Genomic DNA, 22,886 nt, shown 5'->3' with positions numbered 1-22,886 from the left:
CCCCCCTGACTAGATATTCAATCCCATACCCCCTTCTCTTCTTACTACCCATCTCTAGCATCACCCTCCCCCCGTCTTTTAATATTCAGCTTTCCTCCCACAGGCTTCCTGTAGTATTATGGTCCTCTAGAAGCAAACCTCCTCCCCAGCTCATTAAAGTTTAGGGTTAAGTTTATGGGTTACTGCTCACCCTATTACTAATCTCCTTCCCTCTCCCCATGCCAACCCTGCACCCTGCCCCATCTCCCTAAAGTCTTGTAGTCTCATCCCCATCCCTTTATAATCCAGCCCCCCACAACCTACCCTCATTACAAGAAGTCCCTAGGATTAGGGTTGGCAAAGCCCCCCCCCACCATCTCTCACTACTATTGTCCTCTAGAAGCAAATCCCCTCCCCAGATCATTAAAGTTTAGGGTTAGGGCTATCATAGACTCAGAGCTGCTCCCCATCTATTTGAAGTCTAGACCCCCTGATGCTGCCCTCTTTCCCTAAAGTCCTATAGCCTCAAACCCCTCCCCACCTCTTTATTTTCTGCCCCCCAACCTATCCCCATTAGTCCAGGCTTATTTCCTTAAACCCCTCCCCATCTCTTTATAATCCAGCCCCCCATAACCTACCATCATTACAAGAAGTCCATAGGGTTAGAGTTAGCAAAACCCTGCCCTCCATCCTTCCCTCATTACCATACTCCATTTTTCTCCAACCCCCTCCCCATTTTGGGACATTTTAGCCCCTCTTCACAGCCTGTTTCATTACTGAATACCTCCCCCTCCCAGTTTTAGTATTTTACCCCCTATCCCCAGTACTTCTGCCATCTGGCCTCAAGCCCCCTCCCCATGTTTTTTTATCTCTCCCTAACACCCACCCTCAATGGATCTTCTGACTTCAAGCTCCTTCCTCCCCCTCTCCTTTTTATAATCCAGCTATCCCCCCCCAAGCCTGCTTTCCTTATTATAGGCTACTGTTCTCAAACTCTCTACTCATTTTTTTAGTCTACCTCCCCAAATCTACCCTCATCAATATAGTTCTCTATCCTCAAACCCCCTCCCCATCTGTGTGAAGACTCGTTCCGCCCCAAAGTCTTTACTATAAATCTCTAGCCCCCAACCCGCTTTTCCATGTCTATTCTCTAGTCCCCCAGCTTGCCTCCTTTACTGCAGCCCTCTAGCCTGACCCCCCACCTTTAGGATCCAGCCTCCTCCCACTTGTCTCAGTCTTCTGCAATGGAGCCCCCTCACAGTCCTGCCCTCCTGTAGCCTCCCCCCCCTCCCACCTGCTTAGAATCTGCCCCCCTCCCAAACTTTCTCTGATCCCTTTTCTGGCTTCGGTGCCTGTGACCAGATGCCTGGCGTGTCCCACAGACCTTCTTCTCCACCGTCTCCTCAGTGCGTTCTTAGCTCAGCTGACACTCTTGTTTTCTTTGTTCATAGGCACCAGGAATTTTGGAATTCTGAAGCAGACAGAAGCTACAAGTGCTGCATCTGAGGAAGCAGTCGGACCTGGGAGTGGCGTTCCACCAGACCCCCCACCCTGGGGTGGGGGGGAGGGCTCCCACAGGAGGAGGTCACAACCTGACCTTCCTCTGCCCCGACCCAACCTCTCCAGCCTCCACCAGCTAGACGATGTGATTCTGAGGCACCAGTCCAGATTGCTTCCTGTCTGAACTGACCCACCATGGCACGGAGCCATCGCGGGCTGCTGGGGGCCTTTCCCTGAACTCTCAGCTGACCAACTGACCCCTGGCCTCCCGGCCCCCCTCTTCTCGTTGGCGGTGGACTCTGGGACAGTAGGACTCTTCCTTGGCCTGTCGGGGGTCTCCTCGAGGCTCTCTGGCCACACCCCGCCTTCCCCTTGGCCGCGGCCTCCCCCCACTCTGGTCGGAGCAGAGCGACTGAGCCTTTCCCAGCACGTCTCGGATCCCGCTGGCACAGACCCCGGGATCCACGAGCATGCCCACCAGCACCGGCTCTGGTGCTTCTGCCCGCCGCTGCAGGATGGAGGACCTCACTGCGGAGGTCCAGGCCCTCCGCGCCCAGCTCCTGCAGCAGACCGAGGAGAACAGCTCCCTGCAGACCCAGCTCCTCCAGCTGTCGGAGGAGAACGCCAACCTGCGGGGGCAGCTGCAGGCCACCCCCGTGGGGGCCATGGGCCTCTCCGCCCCTCGGGGCAAGTGCCCCGTCGGCCTCCCCGAGAAGTTCGATGGGACCCCGGAGATGCTTCCCAGCTTCCTGGCCCAGAGCCGCCTGTACATGGAGTTGCGGCCTGAAGACTTTCCCACGGAGCACGTGCGTGTGTGCTTCCTCACCAGCCTCCTCAAGGGGCGTGCGGCCCGCTGGGCCACCCCGTACCTGCTGGAGTCCAGCCCTCTGCTTAACAACTATGAGGCCTTCATTGATGAGTTCAAGCAGGCCTTCGAGGATCCCCAGCGGAAAGAGGCCGCCAACCGCAAGATCCGGCGTCTGCGCCAGGGCCTCGGCTCCGTCCTGGACTACGCCAGCGCTTTCCGTCTCTGCGCCCAGGACCTCGACTGGAACGAGCCGGCCTTCATTGACCAGTTCCTGGAGGGCCTCAGCGATCCCATCCAGGACGAGCTCGCCCGCGTAGAGGTGGCCCGCTCGCTGCCCGCCCTGATCAACCAGTGCTTGCGCATCGAGGGAAGGCTGAATTCTCGGAGAGGGGCATCCCCCACCGGCTCGCCCCAGCCCCAGAACGCTGCGTCTCCCGCGGCCGAGGCGGAAGCAAACCAGCTGATCACTCGGCCCCAGCTGACCCCGGAAGAGCGGGAACGCCGCCGAAGGCTGAACCTGTGCATGTACTGCGGGCTGGCCGGCCACTACGTGGACAACTGTCCATCCAAGAAGCCGAAGTCTTCTGGGGTGGGAAACTCCCTGGCCCCGCTGTAGAGGGACCCCCAGCGCCCGGGCCTGAACCAGAAAGGTCCCCCCCCAGATGATGCGTCATCTTCTCACTTGCAACTACTGATTACGCTACATCTCCCGGACGGCTCTTACTGCACCGTCCGCGCCATGATCGACTCCGGCGCCTCTGGCAATTTCATCGACCAAGATTACGTTGCGCAGACTGGAATCCCTGTAAAAATTAAGTACTGGCCAGTGCTGGTGGAAGCAATTGACGGACGGCCCTTGGCCTCTGGCCCAGTGACCCAGGAGACCCAGGAGCTGGTGGTTGACATTGGGGAACACCGTGAGAGACTCTCCTTTGATGTGACCCAGTCCCCCTTCTTCCCAGTGGTTCTGGGGGTGCGGTGGCTCACCCAGCACAACCCATCCATCATGTGGAGCTCCCGCACCATCGTCTTTGACTCAGAGTACTGCCAGCACAACTGTCGGGCCGCCCTGCTGATGGCGCCGAGCATGGTCCCCGGAGGAATGGAAGTCCAGGAGGTCCTCGTGCCGATGGCTCAGGAAGCCATTCCGTACCACGCACAGTACAACTACGCCGTGGCCCCCGCCGGCTACCCCTACGCGGTGGCTGACCCGGAACTGATGGCCGTGCGTGACTTCCTGGCCAAGAACGTGAAATGGGTCTGTGTGCAGCCGGCCTCCCCGGTGGGAGCCCCCGTCGTCATCATGAAGAAGGTAGGAGAGCTGTATCTTTGCAATGATTCTCAGAACCCCAATGCCATCGCTGTCTGGAACCAGTATCCGCCACCTTCAGCTCCTTACATCCTGTACCAGCTCCAAGCAGCCCCCATCTACAGGACCAGGTCCCCAGCGGGTTACACCACCTGGTCCATGTTGGGAAGAGAAATGAGTGGAAAGCTCTGCTTGATCCCCTTCTTGGTCACCTCCAATATCCGTTGACGCTGTTTGGCTTTCGCAATGCATACTCCTATTCCAGCAATCTCCGCAAGATGTTTTGTGACCGCCTCGCTCAACCACCACATGGCCATGGAGCTGACTGTGTAGCAATTGATCTCTGTGACTGCAGTCTCTAGACTCAGAACTGGCTTCCCACATGCCAGCTGTACATTAAGTTAGAGAAGTGACTCTCGGGGGGAAACCCCCCTCTGAAGGCGTCTAGGTGGACTCTTGTTGGGCCGTCGCCCTGGACTGGAACCTCCCCATGACACCCGGGGCCTTAAGGACCGTCCAGGAGCTGCAGCGACTCATTGGCTTTTTGCCTCATTCAGTAGATCTTTTAGGAAGAGTGGGACTTTCGGGAAGCCCCAGAGACGCTGATCTGCACTCTGACCTCAGTTCTCATTGTTTCTAGAAACTGATGCTTCACACATGGCCTTTGGGACAGCCCCCTCCCAGGCAAGGGGAGAAGCAGGGCCACTTTGCCTCTGTCCCTCTTTATTCCACAAGCTTAGCAACACAAAAATGATCAAAGCTGCCTTTGCCTCCTGGCGACGAAGCCTAGAAGAGACCATACGCCTGAACCACCATGTGATACATTGCCAAAATCGGTAACATCTACCAGCTCCGAGAAATCGGCACCAGCAGCAAGCGTGCTGGTCCCTTTGTGTTGTGATTGTCCAGTGTCCCCCCCCCGTCCCTAGAGTGAGAGGACGGCCCCGCCTGCCGCAGCCCCCCTAGCTGGGGCCACTGAACTGCCACCTCCATGCTTGGCCCTTCACGGCTTTCTAGATCAATCTGGCCTCGAGGCAGGAGGCCCATGAAAACCCACCATTCTGTACAGAAGATTGTGGGTCGCGTGGCCCAGCATCACCCCTCCCCTGCTGGTCCTCATCTGACCTTGTATACTACTGCCAGCACTGAGCCCCCTCCCCCCATCCAAGCTCTCTGCATCCTGTCCTATTTATGAGGATCCCAGGCCCCGGGATCCTGCCTTATTCTCTCCGGTCCTCCTGGGGACTGGACGCCTGTTCCGTGCCCCACCCCGGGACGGAGCCCCCACTGCCGGAAGCCAGCCTCCACACGCTTTCTGGGCCACCCTCCTGTGGCCCACTTTAGAACCTCCCTCGTGAAAATGTTAGGACAGCAGATTGCCAGCGAGGTGGGAGGGAAGCATTTCCCTCTGATGAGAGAGCTCTGAAGATGAATGGCACTTCCTTGTGAGGGAGTGAGCTGCCTTTCACCGGAGGAAGTCAAGCAGAGGCTGGATAACAAACCCTTGTTGGGGCAGCTCTTGGGGGGATTGCTTTTTAGACTGAGGGCCTTCTGACCCTCTGCTGCTTGACTGCGTGAAGCTCCTCCCCGGCTACTGCTGCTGTGCTCCCAGAGGAGAGCTCGCCTGCCGCCCCCCAGGCTAGGCTCTGGCTCCCGGCCAGCCCCGATTGGGCCCTGTGGCTGCCCACCAAGCCCTCATGCTTGCTTTCCCATCGTGGCGAGTTGGGCCCCAGTCATCCCAGGCCCCGAATGGGAGGGTCTGGAACCCCTATCCCAGCCACTGGCCATCATCATCCCATAGGGTAGGGCCTCCAGGCCAGTAGAGGAGTGAGAACCCATATGTTAGGGGATGGCCAGGCCATCCCTGCTCCACCCCCAGATCCACTTCCCGCACTTTCCTAAGCGGCCTTTGCAACTTCTGCCAGGGCCCCCCCCCCTGGCTCCCCAGATCAAAGTTGTCCACTTCCAAGCCTTTAGTAAGAATTCCAGAGCCAGGAGACACTATGCCAGTCTGCATCAGTGTACCCAAATCCGTTTGAGTAGATGTTGGAGCCAGAAGCGTGCCCCCCTACTCACTCTCCAGTGCCCTTAATTCTCTTTGTCGTTCAAAGAATCCTCCCTTAGCCCAGATCCCCAATCGGCCAAGCTGGCGTAGCGAAGGAGCCGGTACTCAGAAGGGGCCCCATCACGAGGCCCCTGCTCTGCTGGAGAAGTCCATTCCTACGCCCCAATTTCCAACCTTAGCTCCAGAGTCTGGCTCCAACATTCTTGAGCCCAACAATGACGTTTTTTCCTCCCTCCCCAAATTAGAGCTTCAGATCTGGCTGAATTATTAGGGCCCCAGAAACAACTAGAGAATCCCTGGAGTTCACCCAGGTGAAACCACTCCCAACTGGCTTGGTCCCTCTGCCTCATCTCCAGGTCATGCGCATCCCCAGTCTGTCCATCCATTTGCCATTGAGCCCCAGGACGAGAAGGCCAGCCCCACCCTGGGGAGCTAGGATTCCTAGTAGAGGAGGTTTCCCCCAGCCTTGCACCCACCCCTGCTTCCATCTTGTCAGCCCGCCCGCCAGCAGCAGCAGCAGCAGCAGCAGCAGGGGGAGGGGAGAAGGAGCCCCAGACCACGAAGCACCTGTGGCCTGGGAACACATGCTCATTCCGAGGTGCTCCTGCGCATTCGGTCGTGCCTTTACACCCCATCGGGGAGCGCACAGACCCAAGTCCTCTGGCTTTGTCATTACACCTGTGGTCTCACAGCCAGGGGCTGGGGTGGCCTCGACTGCGAGGCCACGTGCGTTACTTTGTGTGACCACCTGCAAGATGTGCCAGGACTCTGACAGACTGGACAGGCAAGCTGGGGGGCCCCCACCCTTCACCTAAATCCAAAAGCACTGGGCTCTGGCCTCAAGGGATTGCATCACCAACCAGCCACTGGCCCAGTGGTCCGCTATTTTTCATAATTGTGGGTGCTCTAACAATACTTGACTTACTGGAAATTCTACGGTGCAAGGATGTTCATTGGGGACCCACTCTCTATGCCTGTACCCCACATCTTGCCAGAACGTTCTGCTATCAATATTCCCGCTCTACCTGGTCCATGTGAACCACCAAAGGATTCATGGGAGGGGGGCATGTGAGGACCCAGGAAGAGGACCTTCACCAAGACTTGCCTGCCCTCTCTCCGGAGCAGTGTCCAGCTGTATCCCCTGAGCCCCGAGCTGGCACAAGGGTCAGATTTGGATACCAGCTCAAACCATCTATCAATGTTATCAATGATCATTCCCCCCTTTAGAGAGCTCAGAGACTGCACCCCAGCAGCCCAGATGCTCTCAAGGGGGCAAAGCCCACCAGCTTGTCTTAGGCTGACCAGGAAGGGCTCCCTGAGGCCGCAAACGGCTTGGAGCTGCCCTGGGCGCTCCCCGGGGGGCCTGTGCGCCCTGCGCCTGGACAGCCACGTGCCACCTTTTGCCTGGTCTCTTGAATCACTCATCTCCAAAGTGCTCCCTTTGCTGGACTCTCCCTTGCTTCTTGTGACCCTGCTGACTGTGTGCTGTTCAGCTTTGCCAGCTCTTCTAGCTGCTGTGTCCACCCGCTGTGGCTGCTGTGAGTCCTCCCTATCTGTCCAGCAAAACAAGAGCAGAGACAGGCCCAAGGGACGTGAATTAGCACGCACACAAATAGTCTATGATTGCCAAATCCCACTACAGAACATTCTGTATGTTGCAAACTGCCTATGAGGAAGAGACGTCGGCGGATAGCGTGAATTCCCATCCTTCAGAAACATTGTCCCATGCTTATCTCCGCGTGCCCTCCTCGGTGCTGCATGTCCCGATGTGTAATCCTTGTTGGTTGTGTTGTTGTTACTATTTGTGAAGCAGCTGCCCCCTCCCTCATCACACTGCCACTGAATCTATTTTTAATGTCAGAGAGTTTTGCCGAGTCCAAAGTGTGCCAGGGTGTGTCTCAGTACGGTGACAGTTGTCCGTTGTCCGAGTGTGTCTAAGTGGTAGGAGCTATTCAGAAGGGATCGCACAAGCATCCCGCGTGAACGGCAGTTCCCATTTGTGCCGATGCGGTTCGAGGTTCCGACCGCCCGCAGGTGGGTCGCCTTCGGCCACACATTGTCTTTGAGCAGTGGAACAGCGAACGAAGGGAAACTCAGTGAGTTAGGAAACTGTGAGAGGAGGGTTGGGTGGGATCCTGAAGCAGCTAGCCAACAGTCTACGTTGTCCGAGCGCCGACTGCTGACGGAGGAGCGTTTCCGAGAGGGAAATAACATGGGTACGTCGTTCTGGCTCGCCAGACGACAGGAGACAGCATCCCGATGGGTCATCTTCAGGAAGAGAACGCTGATGAAGAGACTCGAGCCCGTCTCCGTGCAGCAGAGCGCGCAGCGCGGACGCTTCCTCCTGGGAGCCGCTGTGCAGCGCGACTCCGGAGATGTGTGGCGCCCGGTGATCGCCCACTTCTGCATCACCGGAGTTGGAACGCGGTTGTCCTGCCTTTTCCGCGTCTGAGCCATAGGAAGAGGCGCTGAAGTGTGGAGGAGAGGAAGAGATGAAGTGTGCAGCAGGGGCTCAGACAGCTTCTCTGAACAAGGCAGGAAGGGATGGAATGCGTGAATGAGATGGGCGTTCACAGATTGTAGGGTCACGGGCGACTCTCTTATCAGAATCCTATTTCTTTGGTGGAATTAAAAAGCTTGTTAGTCATTGAAATAAATGTTAAGTGATTTATGTTTAAAAAAAAATAATATATGTTTGTGTTCTGAAATAAACTTAAAAAGCTATACTTACCGTGGTAATTATTTGTTGTTATGCACTCTGGAATCCAGTTGCCCTGGTCGTGTTTAGAGGCATTGGAAGCAGCCCAGAAATGGGGCTTTGCCATGATTCTGAGTCAGGTGGGTCGTGACGTCTCCTGTAAATAGAGGCCAGTGCTCTGCACATAAGAGATAGCTAAGAAATGTCCAAGGTAGGTTTCCCCAATCATTGTGCTACATTTACACAAGACAAGAATTTAGACGTGGATGGGAACTTTAGAACCATCTAATTTACTCCCTTCTGTCCCTGCACGCATGCACACACACACACTCACTCTTGCACGCAGAGCCCCCTCCAGCCCATGTGTATGCACATACATAGAGGCTGTGCACCTAGCCCCCACACACAGCCCGCATGCCTACACACACACACACATACACAAATGTCATACATACTCATGCACCTAGAGCCCCTCGTATAAGGGCACACATACCATACAGAGTCCACACACACACACACACACAAGCTGGTGGCTTGCTTTAAAGCCCCAGGTAAGGTTGGTGGTGAAGCCAGAGTGAAAGACTTGGGTTTTCCCTATGTTGAACTGTGATGTTCCTTTCCTATGAGAAGATGAATCCTGTGAGTTCACAGCAGTGATTTAAAGGAAGGGAGGGAAAGGGGTGTCAAGTTTGGGGGTAAAAGATCCAACAGATGGAAATGCACTACTGAGAGGCCGACCTCTGGGGCAGGAAATCCCCCTGGACACAGGAGTGCACTGGCGATCCTCTGCTTAGGACTTGGTTTGGAAGACTCTGTAATTTACTTTAGTTATTCAAGGTGTCCTTAGGCTACTGCACCTTGCTAACCCTAACACACCCACTCAAGCCCCAGGTCTTCAGCTGACCAAGTAATAGGAGACGGCAAAGCTCAGCCCACCTGAGTTCCTGATTCGAGGACCAGGAGTCAGAGACTCAATTGTTTGTGATTGATTCCCTTAAACCAGTGGATTGTGATGCTGCGGACCCAAAGTGCCCAATCTTCCAACCCTGCCCCCATTCTGCCTCTTCTCTCTGACCCTGATAGGAAGTCCTATCCTTAACCTGGCTCCCTGGTCAAGAAACACCCCTCTCCTGGGAGCTCCACCATTGACCCCCTTGAGTTATTATTGTACAAGAGTTTTCAGTACCCCTCCCCTTTTGGGGGTGGCCATCCCTTGTCCTTGAACCTGAACCTTTGTCTCTCCTGGGCCAGCCGAAGACTGGGTGTAACTCTTATTTTAGTCCAAACCGCACGCTTGGATGGCCTTCCCACAGAATTCCTGTTTCCTAAGGCAGGCAGGACAGGCACACCTCATATTCTGCAGTGACAACTCACCTGTCTGTAGCAGGACAGCTCAGCATGCTAGCCTTGAAGTCAGGAAGGTGCGGATTGGACTCCCACTTTTGACCCTCCTTCTTGCTCATGTACCCATAAACAAGAGGGAGGACAAGCATCAGTGACTTAGGACAGAGATGCAGGATTAGCATGAGGATCCCAGAGGACCTTTGCTGACCTCCCAGGGAGCTAGGTATCTCCGCCCTTATTGTCACTGAGCCATCAGCCTTGTGCACCCAATAGTATGAAGTGCTGTCATCCCCAGTCCAAAGATGAGGATACAGAGGCTGACTCCCTAGCTGACAAGTGTCACCAAGGCCTTGGGGTTCCAGGGCTGGTGATTCCTGTTGCATCATGCCACCTCCCGACTCTGCCACACCAGCCCGAGCTGCTCTACTCTCTAGAGAGAACAGGGTTTTTCCTGTCTGGCCTGTTGCAGTTTTACTCTAAGAAGTCATCAAAAGTAATTGTTTTAGTATATGCCACTGCTCTAGACTCCCTCGGATTAAGAATATAAAAGGGGGCGGTGCTAATTAGAATGATCAGGAAAGAATCAGGAAGGCTTGGGTTCCAGTTTGGAATGGTCACCTCGGTTCCATGACTCTGGGTCTGTCACTGAACCCCTCAGCGCCCTCTGAGTTGGCATTTTCAGGGAGTTGTCATTCATCCTGGTGAGATGAGGAAGGCAGGGGGCAGAGGTTTTTATACTAACTGGATGAAATAAAAAGTCTTGTCCAAATGTGACTCAATTTATGTGGAAAACTTGGTATGGGAAGGGCTATCACTTCCCAACACAGGCTGATGGGTGATCGAATTCTTATATATTTATACATACATGTCTGTGACTATATTTGTATGTAAATGTATAATTTGTATGGTCAGTGCACAAGCATTTAAGTACCTACCCAGCCTCTATGAAGTACTGGGGATACAAAGGAAGGCAAACAATCAGTCTCAGCTCTTAAGGAACTCCCAGTCTAAGGGGGAACCAGCACACAGATACCACAAGTCAGAGAGAGAGGACACACTGGGGATCATCTCCAAGGGAAAGCCCTGAGGTCAAGGGGCACTAGGAAGCTTATTGCAGAGAGCAAGATTGAAGTTGGGATCTAAAAGCCAGGGGAGCAAGGAGACAGAGGAGGAAGAGCATTGAGCATAAACACACCAGAAGAGATGTGCAGAATCTGGAGGTGATCAGTCTTGTATGAGAAAGTCAGCGAGATGGCCAGGGTCACTGCATTGGAGATTGGGAGGGGGAAGGGCACATCTGAAAACTAGAAAAGGCAAGAGGGAGTTGGGCAGAGACAGATGAGAGGAGGGAGGAGAGACAGGTTAGAGGGGAAGGGAGGGGAGGGGAGAGGAGGGAAAAGGAGAGACTAAAGTGGGAGGAAGAAGAAATAGAGACAGTGGGGAGGGGAGAAAGAGGAGATGGAAGGAAGGAGAGAGGGAGAAAAATGAAGGAAGGAGGAGAGAAACAGGCAGAGAAATGAAAGTGACAGCAGAAAGAATGAAAGGCAGAGGAAATGAGAATGAGACAGGGAGGGAGGAAGAGAAAGGAGAGAAACAATGACAGGCGGAGGAAAGAGGAGGGAGGGAGGAATGGAGGAAGGAATAGAAACAAGGACAGTGACTATCAGTGGAAAGAATGAGAGAGGGAGAGGGGAGGGGAGAAGAGAGGAAGGAATAGAGAGAGAGGAAAGAAGATGAAAGGCAGGGACAGAGGGAAAGGGTGGAGACAAGAGGCACCTTCAGTATATGCTAAGTTCTGAGGGTGCCAGTACAGCTAGATGGCCCCTGCCGTTGGGGAGCAGCCATTCTAACAAGCCAAGACCATCTAGGAAAGGGAGCTGGAAGGAGGGAGGGACGGAGGGGGAGCTGTCCAGAGGGTCAGGATCCCAGGGTGCTGACAGCCCATGCGGTGAGCCAGGCACTGTGTTGAGGGCTCACAGGGTCTCTACAAGGTAAGTTATCACTCCCATTTCACAGATGAGGACATTGAGGCTTTGCAGATTGGAACTCGGGGCCTCCTGACCCGTCGATCTTCTGGGGCCTCACCTAGCAGCCACCGAGGCAGAAGGCCAGACACTATGTGGCCATGACATAGGCAAGAGGCTGGAGATCAGGGTTCCCCCGGGGTCTGGTGGCCTGTCTTCTCTTCTCAGGATTTGAAGAAGGCTCTGACCCCGACCTAGCTGGGCAGCTGACGGGGCGGCGCAGTGCCAGTGAAATCCAGCAGAGGACAGCAGAGTCCGCGTCCAGTCTGTCTCCAGAGAAGAGGCTGGTGCCGGCCGGCACAGCGGGGCCTGAGCCTGCAGCCCCGCCTCTGTTACACTTCTCATTGACTGCCGCGTCGGACTTGACTCTGCAGGCTCAGTTCAGCCTCCAGCGGGTCTCCGTGACCCTATCTGGCGTTTTCTGGGCAGAGATACTGGAAGGGATCGCCATGTCCTTCTCCAGCTCATTTGACAGATGAGGAAACTTTGGCAGACAGGAACTAGCCCAGGGTCCCACAACTAGTTATGTGCCTGAGGCCAGATTTGAACTCAGAGATGAGTCTTCCTGACTCCACTGCACCACCTGGCTGCCCCCGTCTCAGCAGAGAATGCCGACAAATACCTTCACCAATCAATCAATAATCAATCAAATGTACCAAGCACCGTGCTAAGCCATGGGCATACAAAAAGAAGCAAAAGACAGTCCCTGCCCTCAAGGAGCTTATAATTTAATGGGGGAGACAACACACAACATGCATGCGTGTGTGCATGTAAATTGATGTCTGTACACACGCGCGCGCACACACACACACACACACACACACAGCAGGCTATATGCAGGACAAATAGGAAGTAATGAAGAGAGGGAAGGCACTGGGACTAACGGGTTGGGGGAAGGCTTCCTGTAGGATGTAGGATGTTACAAGGGACTTAGAGGAGACCAGGGAGGTGAGGAGAGAATGCCAGAGAAAATGCCTCGAGCCAAGCCCAGGACTGCTTCCATTTGGATTTTTCTGGTTAGTGATCTTGAACATTTTTTTCAGGTGGTTATTGATTATATGTGTGTGTACATGCGTGCATATATGTACATGTATGTAGCGGTTTTAAAAGCTATTTGTTTACATCTTTTGCTGACTCAAGTCTATTAGACAATGGTTCTTCCTCTTACATATTTGTGTCAATTCTAGATAAATTTCAGATGCTGGACTTTTTATTTTTTCTTTTTAAAATTTATTTTGTTACATTTTAAGTTCAAAATTGAGAGAAATGATTCTTTCTCTCTCACAGAAATAACCAACTATTAAATTAGGACAAGGATTTTTCAGAAGCCTGTAGGTTATTCAGTCTCTGAAAGACATAGCTAATAATGAGATTGGATTAACTTTCTTAGCAATCTTGTTCAGATCCCACCCAAGTGATGAAGCCTATTGTGTTCAGGTCTGGATGGAAGGAAATTCTTTGATTATGACTGATCCAAGTCACATCCCCCTAGAAAGGCTCACTTCTCACTTTAATATTCATTCATTCTCATTACTTGTTAATCAGAGTCCATTGCCATTCTCAGAACATACACCCTTTCAAGAACATATAAGCACTGAGTAGGTTCCATGAGGAGTCTTTGGCATTTGAAAGTGTCGTTGACCCTTTTATTAATAATATGCTAACATTATTAATAGAATGATTGATTGTCCAGAAACTAAGTCTCACAAACGTTTTAAATGTCACAAAACTTTCTCCCTCCTTCCCCACCTCACACTAGAGGCCACCATTTTACACAAATGTTTTTATATATGTGTGTATACACACACACACACACGTGTAAAATCAGTTATCAGTTCTTTCTCTGGAGGAGGAGAGCATCTTCCTTCATGGATCCTTTGGAGTTGATTTCAGTATTTATAATACTCAGAACAATTTAGATCCTCACAGTTATTCTTTGAGGAGTATTACTGTTATTGTACACAATGTCTTGGTTCTGCTCATTTCACTCTTCATTATCCATGCAAGTCTTTCCATGTTTTTCTAAATCTACCAGTCCATCATTTCCTAAACCACAACAATATTCTGACCCAACCACATTCTATCTGGAAGACTGTCTAGAAGAATTCTTCCCCCTCCCTCAATTTTTCTACATTTCTTCTATTCTTGGTTACATAGGTTTTAATTTAAACTAATCAAAATTATCCATCTTATGCTTCAACACTAGTCTCACCTTATAATATGGTTTAAGGTCTAATACTACTGAATCTAGTTCCTTCACACCTTTCTCCCTTGGTTTCCTTGAAGTTCTTGACCCTTTGCTGTTATTAATTTCTCTGACTCAGTAAGATAATTTAATTGGGGCAAAATTCCATAAATAGATTAGCTAGGTAAAATTGTCATTTTTTATTATATTAGCTTTACCTATCCACACACAATAAATATTACTTCAATTATTTAGAGCTAACTTTGTGTAAAAGGTGTTTTGTGTTTACATTTGTATAATTTCTGCAACTGTGTTGGCAGATATACTCCCATATTTTTTTATACTGTCTAGTTATTTTGCATGGTCTAGAATTATTGATCAGTGTGGCTGACACGTGATATAGTTTCCCTATTTTTCTCTTTTGATTAAATCTGATTTTAGCTTTAATTTTGTCTGAGATAATGATTACTATCCCTGCTTTTTTACATAATAAATTCTATTCCTGACCTGCATCTCTTATTTTTATAACAAGCAACATTATTGAATTATTTTTAATCTGCCATGGGTAAATTCATCCCATTCACATTCTAAACTATAATTCTTTGTTGCATATTTCCCTCTTCCCTATTTTCATCACTATCCTTCTCACCCTATTCCTATTTCTCATCACTCCTCTACTTCTACCCACTACCTTCCCCTCCTATTCCTTAACCTACTCCCCTGCAAGAATTCCTCCCTTATCCTCTCCCTCCACGCTATTCCCTTACCCTCTTATTTCTTTCTGAATTTAGAAGACTTATACCCTTCTAGATGTATGTGTTGTTCCCTTTTTAACCCATTCCTGATGAGAGGAAGGTTTCAGAACTACCTGCCCTTCTCCCTCTTCTAATTCCTCTGTATCAGCTCTTCCTCTCCCACCTCATTGGCATGAGATAATTACTTTTTTTTTTTTGCCTTTTCCTACATCACTTTGCTTTTAGAATCATATACTACTCAGCTCTACCCCAGTCCTTCTTTTGAGCTACCTAATTGCCAAGGACAATTTTAGACATACAGTTTACATTTCCACACATGAAAAATAAACCATGTGTCCTTATTGAATCCCTTGTAATTAGTCTTTGATGTTTACCTTCTATTTCTCTTGCATCTTGAATGCCAAGTTTTCTATTTAGTTCTGGTCTTTTTGAAATAAAGTTCTGAAAATCTGCCCATTCATTGACTGTCCAGGCTGTTTTGCTTTGTTTTCTATCCCAGATTGGGCTGAATGTTGTTGGGTGTGATCTTTTCAACCCTAACCCAGTTCTTTCGCTCTTCAGTATACACTGTTCAAAGACATGTGGTCATCAGTGCAGCCACTGCCAAGTCTTGTCTCCTTCTCGCTGTGGCTCTGCCGTATATGAGTTATTGTTTTCCCTTGTTGCTTGTATTATTTTCTCCTTAACCTGGGGCTTTCAAAGTTGGTTATGATATTCCTGTAGGTTTTCCTCTGAGGATCTCTTTCAGGTGATGATTGGTGAATTTTTTCTTTTTCTACTTTCCTCTCTTGTTCTAACACTTAAGGGCAATTTTCTTTAATTATTTCTTGTATTTTCAAGATTCTTTTTTTAATCATAGCTTTCAGGTAGTCTGATTGTTCTTAGGTTTTCTCTTCTTGATCTCTTCTCCAGATCAGTTGTTTTTCTTATAAGATGTTTCACATTCTCTTCTATTTTTTCATTCTTTAGATTTCGTTTCATTATTTCTTGGTCTCTTATAACTTTGCTGACTTTCCCTTGCCCAATTCTAATTTTCAGGAGTTGCTTTCTTCCTTAAGATTCTGGATCTCCTTTTCCAGTTGGTTGACTTTCTTTTCATAATCTTGTTTTTCTTGGATTGATCTTACTTTAAAAAAAAATTCCTCAATGGTTCTTATTGTATTTTGGAAGTCTTTTTGAGTTCATGAATCCTTTTTGGACAGGTGACCCTTTGACATTACTCTTTGGGGTAGGAGGGTTTGGGGTTTTTTTTGCTTCAGTTTTCTCCTCTGAAGACAAATCTCAGTCTTCTCTATTTCCATAGTAGCTGTTTATGGTTGGATTCTAACTCATTATTTCTTACAACACAGTAGCATTCCATCACAATTATATACCACAACTTATTTAACCATTCCCCCTCTGATGAGTATCCCCTCAATTTCCAATTCTTTGCCATCACGAAGAGAGTTGCTATAAATATTTTAGAACATATGGTTTCTTTTCCTTTTTCCCTGGTCATCATGGGAAAAAGATCTAACAGTGGTAATGCTGGGTCAAAGGGTGTACACAGCTTTATAATTCTTTGGGCATAATTCCAGATTGCTCTCCAAAAATGGTTGGATCTGTTCACATTTTCATCAATTAAGTATTATCCTAATTTTTCCACATCCCCTCTAACATTTTTCATTTTCCCCTTCTATCATTTTAGCCAATCTGATAGATGTGAGATGATATAGCAAAGTTGTTTTAATCTGCATTTATTTAATCATTAATGATTAAGAGCATTTTTTCGTATGACTACATATAGCTTTGATTTCTCCATTGAAAAACTGCCTGTTCATATCCTTTGACCATTTATAAATTGGGTAATGACCCATATCCTTATAAACTTGACAACATTCTCAATATTTTTGAGACCTTTATCTGAGAATCTGTCTATACAGATTTTCCCCCCATTTTTTTGCTTTCCTTCTAATCTTGATTTCATTGGTTTTATCTATATAAAACCTTTTTAGTATGGTGTAATTTTACATCTCACAATGCTCTCTATCTCCTATTTATTCATAAATTCTTCTCCAAAAAATAAATATGATAGGCAATACATTCCAAGATCTTTTAATTTACTTATGATATCTCCCTTTATATTCAGGTCATGCATTCATTTTGACCTTACCTTGGTAAATGGTGTAAGATATTGGTCTATGCCCAATCTTTGCCAGATACTTTCCAGCTTTCCCAACAATTTTAACCAATCACTAATTCTTATCCCCAAAGCTTAAATTTTTATATTTGTAAAATATAAGGATACTATAATCATTTACTACTGTCTACTGTATGTCTACTCTGTCCCACTGATCTACCTTTCTTTTTATTAGCCATTACCAGATAAGTTTTATCATTATCACCTGATAATATAGTTTGAGATCTGGTACTACTAAACCTCCTTCCTTTGAATTTTTTTCATTTCTTTGAAATTCTTGACCTTTTCTTCTTCCAGATGAATTTTATTTTTTCTATCACAATAAAATATGTTTTTGGTAATTTAATTGGGATGGCATTGAATGCATAGACTAGTGTAGGTAGAATCATTATTTTTATTATATTGCCTCTGCCCACCCATGAACAATTAATATTTTTCCATTTATTTAAGACTGACTTTATTTGTATAAAAAGTGTTTTAGAAAAATTTTCATATAGTTCCTTAGAATACGGTTGCCTTGGCAGGCATATTTCCAGGTATTTTAGGCTATCTGTGGTTATTTTAAATGGGGTCTCTCTTACCATCCCTTCTTGCAGAGTTTTGTTGATGAGATAAAAAATGCTGATAATTTATTTGGGTTTACTTTCTATCCTGATACTTTGCTAAAATTATTGTTTCAACTAGCTTTTTTCAGTTGAATTTCTAGGATTTTCCAAGTATATCATCATATCATCTGAAAAAAAGAGATATTTTTATTACCTCATTACCCATTCTGATTCCTTCCATTTCTTCTTCTTCTCATTGCTATTGCTGGCATTTTGGATACAATATTGAAAAATATTCATGACAGTGGGCATCCTAGTTTCACTCCTGATCGTATTGGGAAGGCTTATAGCTTATTTCTATTACAAATAATGCTTACTGATGGTTTTAGGTAGGTGCTTCTTATCATTTTAAGGAATAATCCATTTATATCTATGCTTTCAAGTGTTTGGTTTTCTTTAAAGGAATGAATGTTGTATTTTGTCAAGATTTTCTCCATCCCTTGATATAATGATTTTCATTACTTTTGTTAATGATATAATCAATTGTGTTAATAGTTTTCCTTATGTTAAATCATGCCTGCGTCCGTGGTATAAGTCCCACTTGGCCACCATGTATAATGTTTGGGGTATATTCTTGTAGTCTCCTGCCTAGTATTTTGTTTAGAATTTTTGCATCCATATTCATTAGTGAGATTGGTCTATAATTTTCTTTCCATGTTTTTGCTCTTCTTGGCTGAGATATCAGCACCATATTTGTTTCATAAAAGGAATTTGGTAGGACTCCTCCTTTGTCCGTTATTCCAAATAAGTTATTTGATATTGGAATTAGATGGGCTCTAAATGTTTGGTACAATTCACTTGTATGTCCATCTGATCCTGGTGGTTTTTTTTTCTTAAGAAGCTCATTTGTGGCCTGTTCAATTTCTTTTTATAAAATGGGTTTATTTAGATAGCCCATTTTCTCTTTTGTTAACCTAGGCAGCTTATATTTTTGTGAATATTCTTCCATTTGACTTAAATTGCTAGATTTGTTGACATATAATTAGACAAAACAAAAACATAACTCCTAATGATGACTTTGATTTCATCTGCATGAGTGGTATATTCACCCTTTCCATTTTTGATACTAGTGACTTGGTTTCCTTCTCTCTTTTTAAAATTCATATTAAACAATGGTTTATTTTTTCATGAAACCAGCTCCTAGCTTTACTTATTAATTCAATGTTTTCTTACATTCAATTTTATTAACCTCACCTTTAATTATTAGAATTTTCAATTTGGTGCTTAATTGGGGATTTTTAATTTGTTCTTTTTCTAGATTTTTAAATTGCATACTCAATTCATTTGTCTTCTCTTTCTCTATTTTATTGATGTAAGCATTTTGAACTATAAATTTTCCTCGGATTTCTGTTTTTGCTGCATCCCATAGGTTCTGGTATGTTGTCTAATTATTATTATTCTTTTTCATTGTTCCTATGACTTGATCTTTAACCCACATGTTCTTTAAGATTAAGTTATTTAATCTCTAATTAATTTTTAATGTTTTCATGGTCCCTTATTAAATATACTTTTTGTTGCATTTTTATTTTAAAATTATGCACTTAATATTTTTGCTTTTCTTCACTTAGCTTTAAAGTTTTTATGGCCCAATATATGGTCAGTTTTTTTAAAGGTACCATATACTGTTGAGAAAAAGGTATATTCCTTTCTATTCCCATTCAATTCTCTCCAGATATCTATCATGTCTAGCTTAGCAAAGATTCTATTCACCCCTGACTTCTTATTTATTTTTTTGTTAGATTTATCTAGTTCTGAGAGAAGATTCAAGTTCCCCACTATTAGTTTTGTTATTGATTTCTACCTGAATTAATTTAGCTTTTCCTTTAAAAAATTGGATGCTATGACTTTTGGTACATATAGTTTTGGTATTGATATTGCTTCATTATCTATGGTACATTTTGTCATAGTTTCCCTGTTTAATTCTTTTAATTAAATCTATTTTTAGCTTTAACTTCATCTGAGACCATAATTGCTAACCCTACTTGATTTGCATCAGCTAAAGCATAATAAATTAAACCCCAACTCTTTACTTTTATTCTATGCATAAATCTCATTTTAAAATATATATATATCTTGGGTGTCTAAGTGGTATAGGGAATAGAGCACTGGTCCTGGAGTCAGGAGGACCTGAGTTCAAATCCGGTCTCAGACACTTAACACTTACTAGCTGTGTGACCTTGGGCAAGTCACTTGACCCCAATTACCCTACCTTTCCCCCTCCAAAAAAAAAAACACAAAAAAAAAATGTGTGTTTGTATGTGTCTTGTAAACAACATATTGATGGGTTCTGGTTTTTGATCCATGCTACTGATTGTTTTATGGCTGAGTTTGTCCCAAAATTTAATTACTAGTTGTGTATTTCCCACCATTCTGTTTTTCTTCATGGTTTATCCTTCTCCCCCTCTCTTTTTACGTTATCCCTTGCCTCCCTAATCCACACCTCTTCTAAGAATCCCTCCCTTATCCTCTCCCCTTACCCTCATATTTCTCTGTCTGTTAAGACCTTTGTACCTTTCTAGGTATATGTTATTCCCTATTTAACCCAGTTCTAATGAGAAAAAGATTCTACCACTACCAGCCCTCTCGCTCCTCCCCTATAACAGTTCTTCCATTCACATCTTGTTGGCGTGAGATAATTGCTTCATTTTACCACTTTATTTTTTAGGATTATCCCATCATGCCTTCTGTATATGTACTGCTCTTTTCAACTACCCTAGTAATGATAGCATTTTTAAGAGTTATAGATAACTCTTATTTCCCATATAAGAAGTAAACAGTTTGACCTTATAAATTGTTCTTTCATGTTTACTTATGTTCTCGTAGGTCAAATTTTCTGTCTTTTTTCAGTTTTTTCAAATTTTCAGTTCTGGTCTTTTCCTCACAAATACCTGAGATTCCTTTAATTAATTAAATATCTTTTTTTTTCTCCACATAGGATTACATTCAGTTTTGCTGGGTAAGTAATTCTTGGTTGCAAACTCAGCTTCTTTGCTCTTTAAAATATCTTGTTCCAGTCTTTTAATGTTGTATTATCCTGACTATAGCTCTATAGTATTTTTTTTTTTTGCCTAGTCACTTGCAGTATTTTCTCCTTGACCTGGGAACTTTGAAACTTAACTATGGCGTTCCTATGAGTTTTTATCTTGGGATCTCTTTCAGGTGGTGATAAATGGATTTTTCAATTTCTATTTTTCAGGACAATGACCTTGTAGCATAGTGTCTGGAATCTTTTTTTGATCATATTTTTTAGGTAGTTCAACAATTATTATTATTTTCTCTCCTTGATATGTTTTCCAGATCATTTGTATTTCTTTTTTTTTATTATTTTTTTTTTTGCCTTTTGGAGGGCAATTGGGGTTAAGTAACTTGCCCAAGGTTACACGGCTAGTTTTGTGTGTGTGTGTGTGTGGGGGGGGGTGTTAAGTGTCTGAGGCTGGAACCGAACTCGGGTCCTCCTGACTCTGGGGCCGGTGATCTACTCACTGCGCCACCTACCTGCCCCCATTTTTATTTCTAATGTGATATTTCACGTTCTCTTTTTTTTTTCCCATTCTTTTGATTTTGTTTTATGGTTTTTTGGTGTCTTATGAAGCCATTAGCTTCCCCGTGCCCAATTCTAATTTTTAAGGAGTTATTTTCTTCCATAAGTTTTTTAATCCTTTTCCAATGAGTTGACTTTCTTTTCATAATATTCTTGATTTTCTTGCATTACTCTTATTTTTTCCCTAATTTTTCCTCAACTTCTTTTATTTGTTCTCCTGACTCCAGGCCCAGTGCTCTAAACCACAGCACCACCAGAAAATGTCTAGTCCTGGTCTGACCTGGTCAAGAGCAGAGGTTAAGGCCTGATGTTCAAGGCCAGAGGTGGTGGAATCCTAGGGCCAGAGATCTAGAAGAAGGACGTTTGTTAGTGGGGCTTACCTTCAATTAGGTCATGTCAGCTCTGCATTAGGATTCAGTGTAATGTTGAATATGTTATCTTTCTCAGGGGTGGGCGGAGAGGGGGTTGGCACTTGCCAAGTGAAGAGAGATGGTAGGCAAAGACAACACCGATTTAGAACATAAGCTCATCTGTAAAGTTTTATAAAGAAGAATTATGGGAGACAATGCCAAACATCATCTCATAAAGTGGGGAAAGAAAAGAAAGCAAGTTGAAAGGAAGCCTGGTGAGAGACGCGAGTAAGGTAAGGTCACTCAGGGGAATTTAAGGACAAAATTGGAAGGAGCATCGTGAGCAAAAGAAAAATGGCAAAGATGGACCAAGAGTTTGAATAACAGACTGTCATCACCATTGAGGCCAGTAGCCCTGCCATATCTGGATTCTACCATCACAGTCCCAGATGTGCTGTTAAGTTATGAGGTCACTCACCAGGAAGGGAAGCTGGATTCCACCAGCTGGACACAAGGGAAGGTCTTGTTAGCATTGCTTGGCAAAGAGAAAGTCAACTCTGTGCCAACATTTAAAGCATACATACCTACATGCATGTGTGTGTGTGAATGGACATGCATCTGCAAGACTACTATTGCATTACAAACATTAGGATTTATTGGAAGCAGAGTCAAGATGGTGGAATAGTGGGAAATGCATTCCAGCTTTCACTCATAGGGGCCTCCCCAACCCCCATGCACACACACACACATACACACCTGCACATGCCCCCCAGAAACATACACATGCACCCCCCCACAGAAACACACACATGCACATGCCCCCACAGAAACACACACACACACAGTATAACTTCTTCAACATTAGAATCGACCAAACAGAAACTAATCACTCAAGGTTCATGAAGTGTCTAATTTGCTGAATTCAGCACTGTGTTGAATGCTGGGCATACCAAATGAGGCAAAAGAAGCTTATAGCCTAATGAAGTGATGACCCCATGAAACACTGCCATTATTAGAGTTAGGATCACATCAGTACATGGTCTAATAAACACGCCTGGTCTTAGAAAGGGACCAAGGCCACTAAGAAGTCTGCCTTCCACTGACTTTCTTAAATACAAAAGTTATTTTTTTTCTTTTTTTTTCTTCTCTATTCTTTTTAATTTTTTTAAAATTAAATGTTGTGTTTATTTTTAGTTTACATCATTCATTTCCACAAGACTTTAAGTTACAAATTTTCTCCCTGTCTTTCCCCTACCCACCACCCCAAAACGGTAATCCCACTGTATACACCCTTCACCAATCTGCTCTCTCCTATATCCTCCCCCATCTCCCTCCAACTTTCCAGTAGGGCAAGATGGATCTCTATACCCCAATGCCTGATTATCTTATTTCCCAGTTGCATGTAAAAATAATTAATAATAATAATAATATATGTTTTAAACATTTGATTTTAAAACTTTGAATTCCAGATTCTTTCTCTTCTTTCTCTGTCATCCACCCTTACTGGGAAGATAGGCAATTCAATATAGGTTGTACACAAATAG

The 22,886-nt window shown here is 45.9% G+C and overlaps 1 protein-coding gene across 1 annotated transcript; it reads left to right on the top strand.

Moving 5' to 3' along the window:
- Positions 1-1,853: 1,853 nt before the first annotated feature.
- On the top strand, positions 1,854-2,988 carry PEG10 (paternally expressed 10). The gene has a single exon (XM_069094488.1). It carries the CDS (start codon positions 1,950-1,952, stop codon positions 2,901-2,903), a length of 954 nt encoding a protein of 317 aa, XP_068950589.1. The 5' UTR covers positions 1,854-1,949; the 3' UTR covers positions 2,904-2,988.
- Positions 2,989-22,886: the final 19,898 nt, after the last annotated feature.

Source organism: Petaurus breviceps, unplaced genomic scaffold (assembly GCF_028583685.1).
Source record: "Petaurus breviceps papuanus isolate PSGF00001 unplaced genomic scaffold, PetGlider_PUasm1.0 218, whole genome shotgun sequence".
Taxonomy (NCBI): domain Eukaryota; kingdom Metazoa; phylum Chordata; class Mammalia; order Diprotodontia; family Petauridae; genus Petaurus; species Petaurus breviceps.
The sequence above is the reverse complement of the archived record's forward strand: the minus strand, read 5'-3'. Positions and strand labels throughout refer to the sequence as shown.

What these genes read in the sequence shown, in the direction of transcription:
- PEG10 (XM_069094488.1), top strand. Translation starts at nt 1,950, where the DNA reads ATGCCCACCAGCACCGGCTCTGGTGCTTCTGCCCGCCGCTGCAGGATG.